At 41.6% G+C, this 22,027-nt stretch overlaps 1 protein-coding gene across 4 annotated transcripts in view; it reads right to left on the bottom strand.

Annotated features, from left to right (window-relative positions):
• DISC1 (DISC1 scaffold protein) overlaps positions 1-22,027 on the bottom strand; it is a 200,698-nt gene that overhangs the window by 169,433 nt on the left and 9,238 nt on the right. For all 4 annotated transcript variants that reach the window (XM_065680273.1, XM_065680272.1, XM_065680271.1 and 1 more), the window contains exons 2-3: positions 8,492-9,468; positions 5,306-5,375 (exon numbers count right to left, since the gene is read on the bottom strand). In XM_065680273.1, the coding sequence (XP_065536345.1) occupies positions 5,306-5,375; positions 8,492-9,468 (1,047 nt within the window). The remainder of the gene's footprint in view (positions 1-5,305; positions 5,376-8,491; positions 9,469-22,027) is intronic.

Consider the following 22,027-nt stretch of genomic DNA (forward strand, 5'->3'; position numbering starts at 1 on the left):
CCCCACCACTTTTTATCTAACCAAGTAGCCTCAAAAGTAGAGCTTCACTCAGCTAGGTTTAAGGATTTTACTTGCACAGGTATGTGCCATCGTGAAACAAGTAAAATCCAAAGTAGCATGTTCTTTGAAAGTTATTTCCAAATACAGCTTCTCTCAAATTCACTGTCCTTCCTCCAAGCAGCTAACTTGTCTTCATTTCTGTGTCCTAACAACCATCTGCCAAGCAAGCTTTAGTTTGAAATAATCAAAGTAAAGCAGGGATTCTACCCAACCCTCATCTGCAAATAGCTCTTCCAAAGGAAAAACAAACCAAAACAAAAAACAAACCAAAACACACCAAACACAACACCCACCTGCCTGAAGATCAAATTAGCTCAAGTATTCAAAAGCTATGACTAGAAATAGCACTTTAAACAGGAAAACTATTTTTTCCAAACAGCTATACATCTGGCCAGGACTTTGGGACTGTTGCATAATTCAGTGTTCGCAAGCACCACGTAAGAAGTGGCCAAGACCCCCCTCTGAAAACTATTTCACAAGTAACATTTTCAAGCCAGATACTACTTAAAATCATACTCCATTGTTTTACTCTCTCTGCAAGTGAGCAAAGCATCTCTTCCACTGTAAACGTACAGGTGGCTAACTGCTACAAAGTCCTTCCTTCCTACAGTTCTGATGAATGGAAAATGCATGAAATAAGGCTCCAACTCCTATGCACCACAGGGTTCTGTCCTTGATGCTCTGCAGTTCTCGAGACACCAAAAGGACAATTGGCATGAAGAGGTCTCAAAGAGCACTAGCAGAGAGGAGAGGTTAAAAAAAAAAAAAAGGAATACAACAAAACAACATAGGCTATTTTCCTGCAGAGCACACAGTGCTCTGGCACAGTCCATGGCAGCTCACCAATTCATATAGCCCAAGCCTTGATATCTCAGCTAGAATAACTGAAGGCTTACATGACATTAAGTGTATCTATAGGTGAATTTTCATTGGTAGGATAGGTTAGGTTTTGCCATAACAAGCACAAATGTTTCCGTCTTCTGGCTGCCATGTTGAACAGATGGGGAGTTGCTCTGATCAACACAATGACCTTCACTGGAGAGCCCTAACTCTGAATATGATCTGTACAGGGAAGTTACCCTTCTCTACCAGTTGCAAGCAATGAATCCACACACTCACATTCCTACAAACAAGAGTTTAAAATTGATAATAATTTATAAGAAAAGATCAGTAGCTCAGCAGAAACTTATCTCTGAATAACAAGATGGCATATGAACCAGTGGTGGAATGCAGCAGCAAGACTCAGTCCTGACAGTTACCAATCCAGCTGCCCCTTGCACCAGGCAAGGTTGAGAAGTTCAAGCAGCAAAGAACAGGAAAAGGAGTTTAAATGTTTGGGCAATAGATTTGTATTGTGCAAAATACACTTGCTTCCACTGCAGGCACAACTTACACAGACACAAAATAAGCTGCTTCTTTTCTTCTTTTTAACCTCCTGTATTCAGCAGTGCATTTAACCTTGGAGCTGTCAAGCTCCATCATGAATAATGAGCCATGACAACACTCCAAGTGATCCTTGGAGAACAGACCAATTTTTACTATATGCTATGCAAGGCAAAACACTTATCATATTCCCATGGTACTGTACCTGCTTTGAAAATACACAGTAATGTGGCCACCAAGAGGAGACTACAAGTAAATACAGAAAAAATAAGCAACTTCCTGATATTTCATCACCTCAAAACACAGAACAAGGAATAAAACATGTAATATCCTCATGTTTCCTTTTTAAACTTAAGCCAGGAGTGAGAAGATTTGTCTCCCTGAATGTGCATTTCACACAAACATTTCACAGCCAAGGAACATCTGCATTTGGAACAACCCATGGTGGCTATAGTAGAGAGGGGACCCTGCAGGTCTTGCAGCACTGTACTCAGGGTCCCCTAGCAGAGGAGGATGAACACGGCGCAGGAGAACATCCTCTGCCCCAAGTAGCCCCTTCAACACTCTCAGAACAAACACACACACACCCCATACACATGAGGCTGCCAGAAATACAGGAAGAAATTGTAGCTGCGTGAATGGCTGACAGTCCTCTACACCAATACCCTAACCATGCTGGCAGGTCATTAAGAAAGTACAGCACAGGTAAGCATCCTAGTCTTGTTGCCACAACCAATAGTACAATGCATCATTTCCATCCTCTGTATGGGCACCACTTTCCTTAAAGTTCAGTTTCAAAAAGTTGCTATAAACTAAGGCAGCTTTCAAAAAGCTCTAGAGAGCAGGAAAGCAGCAATATCAGACAGCAGAGGCTTGGCTTTCATTAAGTTGCTAAGTTTGCAGTTTCAGACTGCAGAAACCAGTCCTAAGCACTTTGAGGAGTTTTAAGTGCTAACACATCTCCCTCCCACTGAACTGCTGTTAAAAACAGAGCCCTCTCTCCTGCAGGACTGGATGGCTCTTAGAGAGCCAAAGTCAGAAAATTGCTTGAGTTCTTGCCAACAGTTGAAGCTGAAGAGCCTCTACCACTGAAGTGATAACAGTTACATATAATAATGTATTTACTGACAATTTTGTTTTCCATTTGCGGGTATGGCCACCCATACCCTCTCTTCACCTGCCCTCCTTCCCCTCTACTCACATCTTTCACATACAGGGTATTTTGCAGCTACTCACATAATACCAGATCACCCCTTCCCCTGCAGCACCCCCAAATCAGCAAGACCCATGCTATCACCACACACAGCAGTACCACCATCTCCCATTCAAAACAGTTCTGCTCTTAACACAGGACTCACTCTATATTCAAAGAGGTCCCCCAAAATTATAGGGACAATAGTTTTCTTTTTAGCATTATAGTTAAAACATCCTCAGCCCTCCACAATACACCCTGTCAGCTTCTCCCACTCCCTGATAATATATTTCATTTATGTCCCACATCACAGCTCTGAATGTTTAGCAATTCCATTCCATGCTAGCAGTATTTGGCAATAAGGTCCCTTTAAAGAAGGCTAATTACAGATTCCACTTGAACAGAAATTGGTACTAGGCCAACCTGTAAGCTCTTTAATAAGCCTTCAAACCTCACTCTATGCCAGGCAAGACTTTGTTCTCCACTAGGAACTGTGACATAGCTCTAAAAGCAAAGGTGGAAAGCTTGCAACTGCAAGACAACGAAGGAAGGTCACAGCTCTAATTCTTCTTGCAGCATGGCACCTTCTCCGTGCAAGTCTTTCCCTGGAGATATGCTGCCTGTGATTCACAAAAGAAAACAAGGAAGCCAGTTCAGATACCATGAACATAATGAAAAGTAGTCATAAAAAACCCCAGCTGACAGTTCTATCAGATGAGGAACAAAGACCAGTATGACAGTAAATGGGTCAAGGACTCAAAGGACTGATAAAATTAAGAATGCGTGGTCATGTACATCCATGGAGCATGCCATTTCCTGGGAACACTTGTGTGAAGGTGGAGTTCTAGTTTTCAAAAGAATGGAGGAACATAAAGCAAAGTCTCTCAAGCACCTCAGTACCTAGTCCTGTATCAGGACAAAAGTTTTCAGCCTATATATGCCAGCCATCATGCAGAAAACAGCAATCTCACCTGTAGATGCTCCTTTCCACCTTTGCATTGCTGCCACTTTTGCTGTCTGGAAGCTGTGCCCACAACACATGGTGAAATCACATTTCAGCCAGACTGGTTTTCTGAAGGGAATTAATGCAAGACTCTGCAAACCACCCTTTGTGCTACCTGCCTGACAACTAGGGTGGAAACTGGAAAGGGTAATTAATAAAATAATGGTCAACATAAAGATAGTCCTGCTTTGAAGATACAATACTAGCACCCAGGAAAACTAGGTAACAACTTCCTGTGCAAACTTAGGCAAGTCATTGTTTTTCACTGTGGTCAATGACTATGTGGCATCGCAGGCAGATGTCACACCTGATACAGTAAAACACTCCTGTCAGAGTGGATGACTGCCCAGAAAATCCCAGCTGTAATGAGTGAGAACCATGCGCACGGAGTACACAGCTGTCAGGAAGTCTCCAACTGGGAACTCAACCCAGAGGCACTTAAAAAAGGAAGAGTTACGAGTGTTACACATGTAAAGCATACACATCAATAATGTTTATTTCACAGAGATTAAACCCATGAATATCTACGACATCCTTAGCTTGTAACACAGCTAAAGGTTTCCCTCCCTGGAAAAGGCCACACTAAAAGAATGACTTGCGACAGTAGCAGATTTTTCTCCTACATACAGATGAGCGTTTAAGAGGTCAGCAGAGCCACTCTTGTAAAAGGGCTACACACCTACTCCCTGGACACTATTAAAACACATTTCTGTTGTCCTGAAGGACATCTTTGGGGGCAGGGAAACAGAACCGTGGTACAACTGCAAAGCTTCACATATTGGTTTTGAAAGGCAAACCGCAAGTTTGGCCACTCCCCAACCACCTAAAAGCTGAGAATAAAAAAGCAGCAGGAAAGAAACTATTTTTTTTCCAGCCTTATTTCTCTGATGTACCCATGCAGATTTTACTGAACCATCTGCAGGGCTTCCCAACTGAAGACAGATCTAGCAGGAAGAATTTAACCTAGAACCTCAAGACTATCAAAATATGAGTACCTGAATACAGACTACCATGTGAAATAAGAAATCCAAGATGTATGTTAATAGATGCTCTAATTATAAACACACGCATACACAGCTTATCAGAAGCACCAAGGCATTTGAAAGGAAAAGCACTATTCAAATACAGATATTTGCCAGCAGCTGTATCATCACCATATTCTCTAGATGGTAGTTTTGTTTCAACTCAGCAGACATCAAGTTAATCCCACAGGACGGTATCATTCACTTTTATAATAGCTACTGACCTCATTTCTGTGTTTGAGACCTGCTGTAGTGTCATGACTAAATGTAGCAAGCAACAAATCGCACTCTGTCAGCAGACAGTGCCTGTCCTTTCTCTTTTCAAAGCTTTAATTCATTTCTGCATTTTTTAAAGTCATGCTGCTTCAAAACAGCTGATCCAGATGGTGGATATTTGGATTCCAACCTTCCCACATGGTGATGTGACTCAAGAAAATAAAAACTGTTGCTACTTGCTGCTGACCTACTTCATTCTTTAGTTTGTTTCCTGCCATACATCAGAATAAACAACACAGTTCATTAAACTCACCGTCCACACCTACCCACCACTATGTAGCAAATGTAAAATTAAATTAGTAGAGAAAGAAGGGGGAAGGGAAAAAAACCCAGCATGACCTAGTGGGGGAAGGAGGGAACAACTCTCACCTCTATCATAGTCATCTTCCTCTACTGCTTTTTCCTGAAGCCTCTGGAGCCGTAAGATCAAGGATTTTATCTATGCAAAGAGATAGAAGTTAATGATGAAGTTGCATTTTAAAAATACTTACGCTATTAACATCTACATCATATCAGTTTAATAGATTACTAAATCACTAGAATGGCCCGACTTTGAGAGTTAAGCCCAACATTTGTTAAGTGGACAGACTCATCTGGAACTCAGCTGAACTGCAGCTACTTTAGCCAAGCACGGCTTCAGTCCAAATGCACACAGAGAATAACAAACAATATTTCTTGAAAAGCAAAAGAGATCATGTGACTGCAGGATATTTTTCACACTTTGAGTAAATCAAAGTACAGACTATTAGAGGATTCTGTCAACACGACATCTACTTCAGATCACATTGTACTCTGTGTGCTCTTGAGACCATTCTAACAATTTTTGCTCCATATGAGTTTTGCACAGAACAAATCCAGAATTTCCATCATAAAACCATTTTCTTCTGTAAGTAAAAAAAAAAGAAATATAGCATGAATGTTCTGGAACAGGTATACTCATGGCACAGAAAACTGTTCACATGAAGCTTATGAAGTTTATTAAAATATAATTTGGGCTCATCTACGTAATGCTGACATTTACATCTTCAGAAATGTTCACACTGCAAATGCTGGGGGGGGGGGGGAATCACACCACCAAGAATACCTCTATCACACACACAGCACCCTTTCTTTACTAAAAAATTGTAAGGCCAGGGGTGTGTTTAAAGGCCATTACAAGTTTTTACTGCAGAAAAATTTGCTAAGAAGGTAGGTAGTCCTCATTGCCATGCCAGCCACAGCCTAACATGGCTACAGCTACAAGACTGAGAAGTGCTTGCTTCTTATTAAATTTATACATGGCCTGTACCAAACATACCATTATTAGCACTGAAAAAGTAAGCCTAGAAAAAGAAGCAGCATACATTCTCATAGCCCAAAGCCTGAAAGTGCTTGGGAAAGCATTTTTCAGTACAAGAAAGTCTATGCTTCAGATATTTTGCATTTACAAGAGATTTCACTCCTCCATGAAACTCCTTTATATTTAAATCTCTATATTTAAATTCTAGATTGCATAGAGGAAAAATAGATACAGCCAGCTAACAACCTACTACAAAAATTAAGTTATCATGACTACACAATCAACACACAAATTAGTTAAGACATTTAAACGAACCATAACCCTTCTAAATATGGTATGTGAAAGTCAGAAAATGACTATAAAAAATAAAGCCAGAAAACAATCAAAACCAGGCTATAGGATGCCCCAGAGGGAAAAAAACAAACAACACTGCACAACACTGTAAATACTCCCTTTTCCTCAGGGGTTTATCTTATTTTAGTTTTCACATCCTGAAACTCCAATCTTTTTCTCTGGGACTGGTGAGGAATGTGTAACATATTGAAGGGAGGAGCCATGAATCCTCACCATAAATTATTTTCTATATGTTATGCCATACTTTTGATAGAGTTTTAAAGAAGCCTGCAGTAGGAATTATTCAAAGGATGCCTTTCTCATATATGTATATGTTATATAACAACCATCTACATTGAGAAGTAAGCTTTGCTGCTGTTTGTCGCGTTTATTCCATCATTTGCTCGCAGTGGCAGGTCATTTAAACACTGCTTGGGTACCACAGCCCAGGCATACCCACGGCAAACTAACTGATGCTGTCACAGTAGAGCGCTTCCCATTTTCAGGCTTGTAAGATGCTTGGAGCTCATCTATCAAAGAGCTGCTTCAGCATGGCATGTCCTATATCTCTGTACCAGTGATGGCCACAAGTACAGAAAAAGCATACGTTTAACAACCTTGGTATTGTCCCCTTTTCTGGACTATAGTTGCTTTTGTTCCTTTCTGAAAGTTTGAGACTTGCTCATTATCATTACAATAGGAAGAGGCTTCAAATTAAACATACACAACTGGCTAATGAAGGGCAAAGACATGTGAGGACACAAATCCCTAATTCTCTGTTCAATGAATTAATGACTACAGAAATAAAAGATAGCAATGTTTGTTTTATACCTATCAAAGAAGCATGCTGAATAGATAGGAAATTATTTTTCTATTTTGATTATGGCTTATATTTCCAAATTTGCAATGAACTAATTTCCCAAACTGTCCCAGGCTTTGGGCACATTGTCATTCCAGGCATGAAGCCAAAGAAACTGCTCCATAAAAATGTGTGTGAAGCCCGTACATAAGAGAACCTAGCCTGAGTCGTAGATGCATCCTCTATGAAAAGTAAGTATCAGAGAGCATTGTAAGCCCAGATCAGATGTCAAAACAAAAAACCCAACCACCCACTTAGGGCACTGTAAACAAAAATGAAATAAAGCCAGTATTTGTCTCCTTATTGCAGGCAAGCTCAAAATAGTTTCCCTCCAATGCCCACCCCACCATCCTAAAGACGCTATAACAAAACATAGCTAATCCTTCTTAAAAGTTTCCCTTCCCACAAAAACACAGTGAACGAGACTGCCTGTGTGGTAGATATATATGTGGGTATACACATGCAAAAACAAGGACTCCTGACTCAACAGCCCAGTACTCCTCTGGTGTGAAAGGAAAAAGAAAAAAGGTTCAGTTCCCAGTTGGAGTTAGAACAAGGACTTGACCCTCATTTTTCTTCATGTGGGGAGGCCACCCATCATTAGTTGACAGGTTACTCTCATATGGATGCCTCACTCCAAGAACCTGGCTAAACTTAACACATTTCTAGTTACAAAGTTTAGTGTTGCTAAATCATGGTGCATCAAGAAAAGAGTTCCTACCACCCTCAAATTTCATACTACACATACTCCAAACTGCAGACAAAACAGCCATCTGTGAAAGAAAACAGTATCTGTTGAATTCAGAAACTGATGTGTGACATCAGAAATAAGAGGATCACAGTTTCAGTCGAACATAGGAATAGGGTACTATAAAAATAATCACTTTTCTTTTTTTAAAGGACCAAAAAGAAAACAAAACCAGTTCTCACTTTTATTATGCGGAGTGCTACTGTAAACCTTCATGAACAACTGTGATAAAAGCCATTAACATCCCAACTTCTACATCAGCTTTGACTTTGTCTCTATAAATACAAATGTTTTGAGGGCCAGGGGAGGAATCAAAGATGAAGTGAGATTACTAACCTTTAATGTATTACGGTTGCCAAGCAGGCAGTCCTGTAGCACTGGTTCATACTTTTTTATCAAAGTATCCCAGCTATGGTCACTAACAGTAAAACAGCTTTCATAGCCTGAGGTAACAGAAGAGCCAGCAGATGCTGCATCTGAGGAATCCGTAGAATATGAATATGTTGCATCTGTATCTGAGAGAGAGACAGTCTCACAGTCCTGCAGTTTATCATTCACTGTAGTCTCATTTTCATACTCCAAATCCTCACAGGGCCTAGAGAAGCAACGTAAAGCTCCCAAGTGCTCATGAGTGCGCGTCATCTCTTCTGGCTTCTGCAGATTTCCTGCAGTGCTGGGATGTTGAACATACTCAGTTTCCTCAACGGTTGACTTGCCTTCAGCATCTCTTACGCCAGATGTCGAGTTCAGGGAGAGCTGTATGAAACTGAAACTTGAACTAAAGCTATCGTGTGCCCCAACAGAACGAGAAATGACATCTCTGGTTTGATATTCACATCTGTTATTCACTTCTGTCTGATCCAAAGCACACATATTTGCAGGCTTGCTCACTTTATCACCATCACTTTTCTGCTGTGTAGAGCATACAGCAGAAACATCTCCTTTGCTTGTTGCTGCAGTAGCGTAAACCATTATCACTGTGTTTTCTGACTGTGGACTCTTGCAACATGGTAGATTTTTGTGGCATTCTGGCTTATTTCCAGTAGTGGACAACACTGTTACCCCATTAGCAGGAAGTACAGAACTACAGCATGAGAACTCAAGGTTATTTTGGCATTGTCTGCATAGAGAGCAGCTCTCATGGTGCTCACACTGCTGCTTGCCATGTCTGAGCTCTTCTGGGCTGAATGGTTTGCAGGCACTCAGGGACTGAAAATCTACCTGTCGCTGAGCTTCTGGCCTCATGTATCCAGGTCTTCTTGCCAGCTTCTTTTTACAAAGAGAGCCCGCAGGCATGAAGTGCTCCTGACCAACTGGGGAAGAGAAAAAAAGTCATTAAAGTGTTTCCACAGTTTCCTAGGCTCAACATATTGCAGCATCTGAAAATAATCATCTCAGGAATTTCACACAGTGCATTGCTTTCTCTTTCAACAAAGCAAAGACACTGACCATAATGCTGAGAGAGGAGAAAAGGTGTTGCCAGAGAATGCTGTGTGTATTCATTCACTTTCTAAAGAGTTTGCACCTGCTTTTAAGTGAACTCACTAACATAACTGGGACACAAACCTGGGTACAACGAATTACAGCATCTTTCCTATTCATAGCACCACTCTTGTGCTTTCTCATTCTCAATTTGCTTAGCAGCACAGTAAAGCACAGACCTGGTGCTATAAGAAGACTCTGCAGGTTAATGTATGGCTACGTGACTGGTGCCAAAGGCAGGGGTTTGGGTTTTTCAGTCACGGGCTGCTGTATGGGACACCTGGTTTGCTGGTGACAGGCGGGATACACCAGTCCCAGAGAAGAAAAAGGGTTTTGGGGCAGGAGTTAGCAGGGCTTATTGACAGGGCTTTAAACTAGTTAGGAAGGGGGGAGGGGATTTAACTGGGCCTGTTGGGGACAAGCCCAAGAGGAACATGCTAGGGATTGAAGGATGGCGGGCTAAGGAGGACTATCAATCTCTTGTTTCACTTGTGGGAAAGGATAGCTTTTTAGACCCTGTCCCACCGGGGAAAAAGGGTACTAGGACTGGCTCCCTGAAATGCCTGTACACCAATGCACGCAGCATGGGGAATAAACAGGAGGAGTTAGAAGTCTGTGTGCGGGCTAAAGGTTATGATCTAGTGGCAATTACAGAGACATGGTGGGACAGTTCACATGACTGGAATGTGGTCATGGATGGCTATGTCCTTTTTAGGAAAGATAGGTCAGCGAAGCGAGGTGGTGGAGTTGCTCTTTACGTGAGAGAGCAACTAGAATGTATTGAGTTTTGTCCGGGGTCGGATGAGGAGCAAGTGGAATGTCTGTGGGTACGAATCAAGGGGCAGACTGGCACGGGTGATACAGTTGTGGGGGTCTATTACAGACCTCCTGATCAGGACGAAGGAGTTGATGAGGCTTTCTACAGGCAACTGGAAGTAGCCTCGCGACTACATGCCTTAGTCGTCGTGGGGGACTTTAACTACCCCGATATTTGCTGGAAGACTCACACAGCCAGTCATTCACAGTCTAGGAAGTTCCTCGAGTGCATTGATGATAATTTCTTAATGCAAATGGTGGACGTACCAACTAGGAGAGCAGCGCTGCTAGATTTAGTACTCGCCAACAAGGAGGGTTTGGTCGAAGTGGTGACGGTCAATGGCAGCCTTGGCTGCAGTGACCATGAGATGGTGGAGTTTAGGATCCTGTGTGGGAGGAATAGAATACCTAGCAAAGCCACAGTTCTGGATTTCCGAAGGGCCAACTTTGGCCTCTTCAGTCAACTGCTAAGGGAAGTCTCATGGGAAAGTGTACTAGGCGGTAAAGGAGCTCAAGATAGCTGGTTAGCATTCAAGGACCGCTTCTTCCAAGCTCAGGATCGGAGCGTCCCAATGAGTAGGAAGTCAAGTAAGGGATCTAGGAGACCGGCATGGTTAAACAAGGAGCTGCTGGGCAAACTCAAGTGGAAAAGGAGAATCTATGGATTATGGAAGGAGGGGCTGGCCGCTTGGGAGGAATATAGGACAGTTGTTAGAGGATGTAGGGAGGCAATTAGGACAGCTAAGGCCTCCTTGGAACTCAATCTTGCTAGTCGGGTTAAAGACAATAGAAAGGGCTTCTTCAAATACATAGCAAGTAAAACTAACACAAGAGGCAATATAGGCCCACTGCTGAACGAAGTGGGTACCCTGGAGACAGAGGATATAAAGAAGGCAGAGGTGCTGAATGCCTTCTTTGCCTCTGTCTTTACTCCTGCAGACTCTCCCCGAGGGCCCCGGATTTCTATAGCCCCAGAAGGAGTCAGGACAAAGGAGGAGTTTGCTTTGGTAGATGAGGATTGGGTTAGGGATCAGCTATGCAAACTGGACATCTGTAAATCGATGGGCCCGGATGGAATGCACCCACGGGTGCTGAGGGAGCTGGTGGAGGTCATTGCTAGGCCACTTTCCATCATCTTTGGTAAGTCGTGGGAAACGGGCGAGGTGCCTGAGGATTGGCGGATGGCAAAGGTCACACCAATCTATAAGAAGGGCAAGAAGGAGGACCCGGGTAATTATAGACCGGTCAGCCTTACCTCCATCCCTGGAAAGGTGATGGAACAACTTATTCTTGACTCCATCACTAGGCATATCAAGGATGAGGGGGTCATTAAGAACAGCCAACATGGTTTTATGAGGGGGAAGTCATGTATGACCAACCTTATAGCCTTCTATGAGGAAGTGACTAGGTGGAGGGATGATGGTAGAGCGGTAGATGTAGTTTTTCTTGATTTCAGTAAGGCATTTGATACTGTCTCCCACAGCATCCTCATAGATAAGCTAAAGAAGTGTGGGCTTGACGATCAAGTAGTGAGGTGGATCGAGAACTGGTTGAAAGGAAGAAGGCAGAGAGTTGTGGTCAATGGCGCAGAATCTAGCTGGAGGTCTGTGACTAGTGGAGTTCCTCAGGGGTCGGTGCTGGGACCGGTGCTGTTTAATATTTTCATCAATGACCTGGATGAGGGAACTGAGTGCACCCTCAGCAAGTTTGCTGATGACACAAAACTGGGAGGAGTGGCTGACACACCAGAGGACTGTGCTGCCATTCAGCGAGACCTGGACAGGCTGGAGAGTTGGGCGGGGAGAAACTTGATGAAATTTAACAAGGGCAAGTGTAGAGTCTTGCATCTGGGGAAGAACAACCCCATGTACCAGTACAGGTTGGGGGTTGACCTGCTGGAAAGTAGTGAAGGGGAAAGGGACCTGGGGGTCCTGGTGGATAGGAGGATGACCATGAGCCAGCAATGTGCTCTTGTGGCCAAGAAGGCAAATGGCATCTTAGGGTGCATTAGAAAGGGAGTGGTTAGTAGGTCAAGAGAGGTTCTCCTCCCCCTCTACTCAGCCTTGGTGAGGCCGCATCTGGAATATTGCGTCCAGTTCTGGGCCCCTCTGTTCAAGAAGGACAGGGAATTGCTTGAAGGAGTCCAGCGCAGAGCCACAAAGATGATTAAGGGAGTGGAACATCTCCCTTATGAGGAGAGGCTGAGGGAGCTGGGTCTCTTTAGCTTGGAGAAGAGGAGACTGAGGGGTGACCTCATCAATGTTTACAAATATGTAAAGGGTAGGTGTCAGGATGATGGAGCTAGGCTTTTTTCAATGATATCCAGTGATAGGACAAGGGGCAACGGGTGTAAACTGGAGCATAGGAAGTTCCACGTTAACATCAGGAAGAACTTCTTTACTGTAAGAGTGACAGAGCACTGGAACAGGTTGCCCAGGGGGGTTGTGGAGTCTCCTACGCTGGAGATATTCAAGGCCCGCCTGGACAAGTTCCTGTGTGATGTACTGTAGGTTACCCTGCTCTTGCAGGGGGGTTGGACTAGATGATCTTTTTAGGTCCCTTCCAACCCTTGGGATTCTGTGATTCTGTGATTCTGTGGTCAAAGTCTCTCCGATCCAGAATGATTTTCAGACTTACGAGGACATCTAGGATAGGACTGAATTTTCACAAAAAAGATGAGAACCATGCAAAGAAATTTTGTGCATAATCTGTTACTCACACCGAGTTTCTTGTGTATCATATCCATGTGTTATTAGTATGAGCAAATGATTCAGATTCTACTTCCAGAACAGATGCAACTCTGTAACAGTCTGTAGCTGCAGATGTCAGTCTAATGAGATATTTTACACATTGTCATTTAGCTTTACTGTACTACCTATTGTCCAAAATACAATGTTACAGGAAAAGGTTTGCATGGAGGACCATCAGTTCTAGAAAACTAATGCCACCATATAGTTGGTAGCATTACTGCAGCATTGATATCATTAAGCAAAAGGCTCAATAGCTCAATTTCCCCACATATACCTTACTTACATAGATGAAAAGATAGATTTACTGTTTGCAGAGCAGAATAGAAAGAATCAAGATAAAAATAAAAAATAAATTAATTAATTAAAAAAAAAAAAATTACACAACACACCAAACATTAAAAGTGGGATATCAGAATGTGGTATCTGGTCTTTGTTTTCTGCATATTTCTATTAGAAAAAAAAAAATATGGGTGAAAAATTACATGGTGACTACTTTCAAATTCACATGGATTTACTGCTGCTAGTCAAAAGGTATTCCATTCATCTGTCCTGCGCACAATCAATGAGAATACACGCTCTGCACCATGATCCATTTTGCAATACAAAAACATATTGACTGGACCTATTTACCAGAATCACCCTTCAAAGAGATCTAGCGACTACCTGAATCATGCCTTCAATTACCTGCCCTCTACTCATTGAAATAGAATCAATTGCCCAAAGCTCAGGTGACAGAAACATTCTCATCACCCACACAGGGCTCTTCCAAGAACACAAGTTTCCAATCTTTTTCTTTACATGCAATAAATTTAATATTCATCTCTCATTATAATATTCATCTCTCATTAAAACCCTTTGACAATTTTTACATTGATATATGTGCATGTAATCTAAACCCCTCGACAACTCCTAATACAGGTTTCATACACACCTCAATACAATGACATCCTATATAAAAATTTAAGCATTGGCCCTGGAACTTCCCAGAAGAATTTTTCCAACATTCACTACACTTTCTCCAAATAACCTTCAACAAAAGCAATTTATACCTTTTCCACATACTACAATAGTGGCACATCTCACCATGTGACTACAGTTAAGCTTCTGTATTCTGCTTCCTACCACCATAAATTAGAATACCCCAGTTGCCTCTTACATTGTCTTTTGTCAGAGGAAAAAGCATCACAGAAATCACAAATAAAAAAGGTCAGGGAGTCCATCAGCCTGTCTCCTATAAAAAGACACTGAAATGCTGTACTGGGAGTAATTTAATAGAAGTCTTAACAAATAGGAACCACTTTTGGAGTAAGGGAACAAAAATTGAACGAAATGTTCTTTAGAATTTAATTCTTTTAATTTATATACAGAATAACAGCCTAAGTTTCCTTTCAGCAGAAGAAATCAGTCATGCAGAAAAGTCATTCCAAAACTGGATATACTTTATCACCATTTACAAAGACTAGTCACAGGCCTCATCTGTAAAAATGGAAAAGGTTCTTTGGTTTAATTAAAATCAGCTTAAAATTGTTCTCACTAAATCACTATGAATTTCTAAAGTAGACAGATAATCACAGCTCTTTAAACACCAAATTTAAACTAAGCTAATGTAAGTAAGGTTTAAATTGGCCAAAGCATTAGATATTCACACAAAGTGAAATGGATGCAACTCTACAAATTCTTGGAGCCAAAGTGGTACAATTGCAGTACTTTGAACTAGTCCATGCAAAACTCACCCACTTCGGTGCTCCTCTAGACAGGTTTACCATTCAGCTCCTTTACGGACGTCAGGTATGCCTCCTGGCAAGTCCAGCAGCACAAATCCCTCACCTGGCTACCAGAGCAGAACTGCTGCCCAAATTATACTGAAAATTACAGCCCAAGCCACAGGCTGTTCAGCAGATGTTAGGAGTAGAGGGCTGCAGGTCCTAACCCCCAGAACAACTACACCTGAGCTGGTCAGAGCTGCACTCTGCACAAGCCAGAGAAGGAGTGGACAGACACAGAGCTGGGACCAGCACCTCAACGTGAACACACACACCTTCCCCAAGGGATGATGGAGGGAGAAGGCAGCCACAACCTGATCCCTCCTAGAGAGCAGTCATAGTACCCTCAGCCACCCTGAAATCCAGACAGGATGCTACTATGGCTTTGGGTATACTGTGTGCTGTTTACCCTGCTGCCATGTCTCTTTTTTTAAGATTAGTGTGAGTTCAGTTGTTTATCATCATGTATTTGAAATTAGTTATGGAAACTTTGTTTTTCTGCATAGACTTCCAACCATAGCTTGCTTTGTTTGCACATCAGATACAGAAACTATACTGAACTAATTCAGCTAGATTGCTAAAGAAAAGCAGGCCTCAAATTTTTCTTGCAATTCCCTCAGTTTCAAGCACAGCAAATAACTGATGGCAATTAACTCCAAGGCTATCAACATGGTTCCTTGGCAATATCTTGACAGTGAAGTAACTGAAGGAAATTAAAATAGCCCGACATTACAGCATGCAATGCATTGTGTGAGACATGCACCTGGGAAAGTCACAAACAGAAGAGAAGGGCCTTTCAATTATAATTACAAACTAATTTTTAATATGTTACAATCCTAGAAGATGAAGCAATGTATATTCTAATGTCAGACTATATGCAAATTGCTTCAAATACAAATTCTGAAAGCCCAGAAATAGTTAAAAGAGCTTTTCACCATAACAAACTTTCCTAGGGACCAGCATTTCATAAAATCTAACAGCTCGGAGCCAAAGCACAGTGGAGGGGGAAAGGGGGAAGTCTATTGTAAAGCAAGGCATAACCATCAATGTTGATCACATCTTAGTTGTACCAGTAATAAGAAAGAGAGAGAGGTAAAGCCAAAGAGAGTTTTCCACTCTGCTCAGTGGGAAATTGGGTACAGTGGGAACTACCACAATAGTGGCAGTTCAATTTTTCCACCAAAGGCTCCAGTATCATTTGTGGACAGACAGGTTTAACCACCTTACATTTTTATGCAGTCCACTAGGATTTTATAGATCAGCACAGAAACTCCAAAGCAATTATCTCCCCACCCCTGCTTTAAAGACATAATGCAGAATGCTTGCAAGCTCATTAAGACCTCCCTGAAAATAACTGAGAAATCATACGTGCAGTTTTAAAGAGAGCTCAACTATACGAATACACCTATATTACACACAGTTTATTTTTATTAGAATAACAAATTCACCTTCAGAGCATTGGTGGGTGGTAACTGTTGTGTGGAGGGAAAGACACTTGGTCATATTCAAATCCTACTATCAAAGCACTGCTCTAAGCCATTTATGTAGCGCTGCTTCTGGTAGGGAAGCCTTAAACATCTGCATTAAACTGTACGCAAACAAAGCGAGATGAAAATATTTATTATTTACAAATATATAGCCACACACAAACATTTAACATACCAGTAAAAAAATAATTTCCCAGTGATTATTTGATCTGGCATGACAAGAACCATTACTGTTCAGTTCCTTCATCAATATATAAAATGCTGCAAGTTCCCAATTAGTTATATTTTAACTCATTGGCTGAATTTCAAAGATATCACTAACTCTTCAAAATAAGATGGCACTGATCTCAACACAGCCTATGTTAAAACAAACCACCACCATCTCCTTACACAAGTAAGCTTCCAAAGAAAGTTACTTTTCAATAAAGATTTTCATAACTCTTAAAAAGCAAAGGTCTCGGACAGCTTTTTCACCTTACTAATGGAATGTTAACAATGCTTTGATTTATCTAGCATCTTATAAAGCGTATCTACAGAACAGACAATGGCTAAGCTGTATTACATTTGATACCATTTGCAAATTATTTCCCCACTAAGGGTTCCTGTGATTCCTAAGGTCCCGGACTGGGTTCAGTTAATCAACTGCTAAATTTCCAAGACATCACATACACAATATTCTCTGAAGTCATTAAATGCACATTGGTTTCTACCCTTCATTAAAAACACTTCAGAGTTGTGCATTTTAGAAGTCAAAGTGCTCTTCCATAGCCAGTGTTTAAATAATTGCGTTTGTATTGACACACTCCCATAACACGCATGTCATTGAGTTGTTACATTTGAGCCACTTACCTCCTTAGCACAACAACTCATTTTATGATATGACGAAATTACAGCACCTCTCACTACAGTAAGAATCACATTAGCTGACAGCAGTTTCAATATACCATCAACTTCTTTTTTCCCTTCAGGAAAAAGGGTTTTAAACACAGGTTTGCCTAAACACTAAGACAGAAAAAAAGAAAAATGGCTGTTAAAAAGTAAGCTGGTAAACATTAAAAGCTTCCCGTATCACTAATAATCACCTATTTAGTCAGGGGGAATAAGGAATTTGCTTAATTACATACCATAATTGTGCTTGATACTACTAAGACTTTAAAACACATCTGCATCATCAGTATTCAGCAGGGCACTGACTGCACACAAAAGCAGGCTTTTTTCTCAAGCAAGTGCCTTGCTGAATCGGGGCCTAAGCACCTTGGTGCGACAGAAAAAAATACGCCTTTCTGATCTTTTCAAATTTAAAAATATAAGTAGCCAGCTTGTGAAAGCATACAGTCGCACTGTAAAGGCCTATTTGATAACTAATCAACACCCTATGGCTGGCAACCTGAGATCTAAGGCTTGGCTATTATAGGAAATTGCATTCCTCTAAGCTGAATGAAAATTACACCTCCCAACTTCTTCACCGCTGCATTACAAGGAAACACATTTCATTGGCCAGAGAATTAACTAGCCAAATTTACTCTAGAACAGCCAGGTGACTCTGCTGTTGCAATTAAGCAGGACCACTTATATCACAGAATCATAAAATGGTTTGGATTGGAAGGGACCTTAAAGATCATCTAGATCCAGCCAGTCCCTGATGGACAATAAAACACCCTGGGGGAGAACATAAGCAGGTCTGGAAAAACAAGCCAGTACCAGCACTGGATGCCTTCAGCGCACAGAATATATAATATTCTTCAATAACAGAAGACATTTAACTTCCTCAAAAAATATCCAGCCCAGTTTGTTTTAAACCTCTGAGCATAATAATTTTTAACTTACCGTTCAGTAATTGAGAAGATTATCCGTTTTCCAAAGAGGCAGAAGGACACACAAATTGCAAACCTAGCAAGAATTCTCACAATAGATAACCAATGCTTATTTTTAGACAAATGTCTCAAGAATAGAGATGTTCTGGTTCTTTCAGTAAAGATCTGAAAACAGTTTTAAATGTTACATAGAAACAGGGGAACTAGGATTTTTAATAGAAATGGTGATGTTTGCTTAGGTCCTAAATTAATTTGCAAACAACACAATGGGTTTGCAGTCATCTCCCATAGAAGTATTTCACCAAATATGCATGCAACTATGTAATCAGTACACAGCAGTCCTCTCAAGAATGGTCTATTTAACACACCACACTTCTCTTTCATCACTCTGTCTACAGAATGACAGTGTGGATTTCCACTACTTCTGCTCAGTCAGATCATCTACAGCAAGACTCTAATATAAAACTCGTCAGGGGGAGGGGAGGGAGAAATTAAAAAAAGTGAAGTGTGAGAGCGCATTGACAGCAGTCAATTTCTAATTCAAGCACAGTTTGAGTTCTCCAGCTTGGAGATTTGAATTTTTAATTTCACCAAGAGAGTGGGTTCCAAATTAAGCATCTGATGCACAGTCAGTCTGAAACCAGAATTGAGATTACTGAAATAGAAAGTAATTTTCTCTTAACAGCTCAGTAGTGATCACATCTAATGAAAATAAAACAATGTGGCAGTTCCTATATTGTCAAGGGTGAGGAGTCAGAATGCTTTTAGCTTTACAGTTTAATATCGAAGTCCCAGGACAAATGCTCCTCCTTTGCCTGCTGAAGGAAGTTTACCTTACATCGCCAGTCAGGCTTGCAAGGATGCAGTGTCAATGCTATTTAGAGAACAATGGGGATAGAATGGACTTCCAGACACCAGGAAAGCTGAGCAATAACTTCCCACAGAAAGCCCAGCACCTCAGGATGCAGCTTGAATACAAGATACTGCTTAAGGCAGGCATGTACACAAACTGCAATTACAGCAATGCATGTGACAGAGCCCACATGTAGTGAGGGGGCGGGCAAATGAGCAGCACCAGTCTCTCACCCTGTTCCCCCAGAAAGAAACTCTCAGGGCTTTGCACAAACCACTGCAACTCTTCATGCTCCCACCAAATTTCTGTACTCTGGTATCCTCCACTCTTTGCTGCAGTGATTGTGGATTGTGTTTCTGCTGGCTGACAATCACTACACAGAGTGGCAAGATAATCCTCAGCTGAACCCATGAGGCACAGACTGCAACACTGCTCTCCTATCCTCAACAACTACACAGACAACTTCAGCAACACAAGTCCTTGCTAAAGGCCAGCAGAACCCTGCAGCATCAGTCGATGTCATAGCCTGCAAGGAGTCAACCTTCGTGCTCCAGCAAGCTCAGTGCAGTTCCCTTAGAGACCTACACTGGTAAGCAGGAAAGCAGCACATGATATCCCTTTTGAGGTAAGAATATGGTTTGATCTTTACAACTCATACCTATGGCCATAAACAGACAAAACAGAAATGAAAAATTTGTTTTATGGGGCCCGAGACCACAGAAGCAATGACATCAGTTATATCCTTTTCCTCCTTCAGCATAGAGGAGAAAACTAAATGGTTCAGGTGCAATTCTGGAATTACCGTGTGAACAAGTTTTGGGAGAAGTACTATAGTAGATGTTGCTGAAACTGCAGCAGATTACTAACCATTGGCAAGAACACTTGTCTTCTAGCAAATATCACAGCTGCTTATAAATAAGGTGGGACAGAGGTCTCTCTACTTAGCACAGGTTACACCACCAACAAAAAATTAACAGTCCAGGAAAGAAGAAACATTTTCTCTACAAGGTAACTGCATTGAATTACAGAATTTACCAGTGTGCCAGCACAGAATGATAATTGCCATTGATAGAGGATGAGAAGACCTCACAGAAAAGGCTGAAGAGCACTCAAAGAAGGCACCCACCAGTGCTAGACATCTAACAGCCCACACCTCCCCACATAAGAGCCCTGACATTAGTGGCCAAACTTGGTATTTCCTACCCACATCACCAGGTGTTGCAGGAACACAGCCTTTGAAGCCAGACTCCTGGAGATCCCCAAGAGTCACCCAACACACCTCACACCACAACTGGAAACTAACAACTCAAGAGGACCAAAGCCCTGTCTTCACGTACATCCAAAAGCCATGCCCGCTGTGGGAGGGTATCATCAACACCAACAGATCTACTTTCACTGTCACTTATTCTTGTTTCCATTCCAATTCTGCCAATCCCAGCGCTGCACATGCTTTCCACCGCTTCCATCAAACCCTGACTTCTTTTCCACCAACTTCCCTTGCATTTTTTATTCCCAATTAGTCTTCACAAACCAATTGCTTATTTCTCTTTAAGTAAGTGAAAAAGACAGCTGTACCAGAAATCTTTCCACTTGCTGCTCTAGACTTCTCACTGAGGGTCATGCTTGATGCTATACCATCTAGAGTGCTAACCACCCACAAAGCTCCCAAGCAACATTCAAAAATCACACAAATACGCTCTTTCCTGATATCACTCCTCAACACCACCCCTTTGGTCATTTTTGGTTTATCCTATTTGTCACAACCCTGACATACTCAAGCCTCCCCCATCCCCATTAATAGGATTCCCCTCACAACAGCTATCAAGCACCTTTCAACTTGCCTGCTAAAAGTCCCCTTAACATGAGCTTCCAGACCATCCAGCTCCCCAGTCTCCTCCAAGGGACCCCATCCCTTTCCATGGTGGAAATCCTTCCTGCTTCACTGTCTCCATCAGCAGGGCGCAGAAGTTTCCAGGCTTCTCCAGTTGCATATAAAAGGAGCCCAACCCTACTTCAGCTGTGCCCACTGATTTCATTGCTTGCCCCCAGGTGCTCTGCCTTTTGACTATCAGGACTGCAGCCAGTTCTCAGGACTCTTGTTACCTCTTTCACAGCACACACATAGTTTGTTTGAGCATCTAAACCAAACCCCACTCTAAAGACACACTGGCTCCATTCATCTCCTTTGAGATCAACTCAATAAAAACACTCTTGTAAGAGCTTCCTTCCCGTGACTGTAAATCACTGCTATTCATGTCTAGGAAATCAAGACAATTACCTGCCACAATTTACTCTGACAGTCTCCCTGGGCAAACATACATTAGCTAATAATACAGGTTACACTTATTAACATATGCCTGTGATGCTCAACAAAAGCCCAGATTTTTGCCAGAGGATTTTTTTAACTTACTTCTGCCACATGCTATTGTAATTCACTTAAGTATTCCCACCTAAGTACAAGGCCATAGGATCTGCCACCTTTCATTGAACCTTACCTGTCTGCTTCTATTACCCATGTAAATTAAAGCACAACATTAATCTTCAGAGAAATTGTACCCTTACTCATGTACCTAATGATAACTTGCAGATGTTTCTTGGGTGCAAGTACCACACTCTCTGTGATACTGTAATGAAACAAAAGTCCTTTAAGTTGAAAAATAATTAAAAGTAAATGCAAAAATCAGACCTACCTTTCAAAAATATTCTCTAAGATTGTCTTGAGTAAGCCAACCCCCTTTTTCTTTTTCAGGTCAACATATTCTGGATTCAGTTTAGCATTTTAAATGGATTTAAAAAGGTGCAGATTGTACCATATGGTGTTAAACACACACACCTGAGAAGATCTGCTGCAGAAGCAAAAAGCTTGGCAGAGAAAAACTTTGAGCGTCATTCAAATTGTTTTCCAAA

This window comes from Lathamus discolor, chromosome 5, assembly GCF_037157495.1.
Source record: "Lathamus discolor isolate bLatDis1 chromosome 5, bLatDis1.hap1, whole genome shotgun sequence".
NCBI lineage: Eukaryota > Metazoa > Chordata > Aves > Psittaciformes > Psittacidae > Lathamus > Lathamus discolor.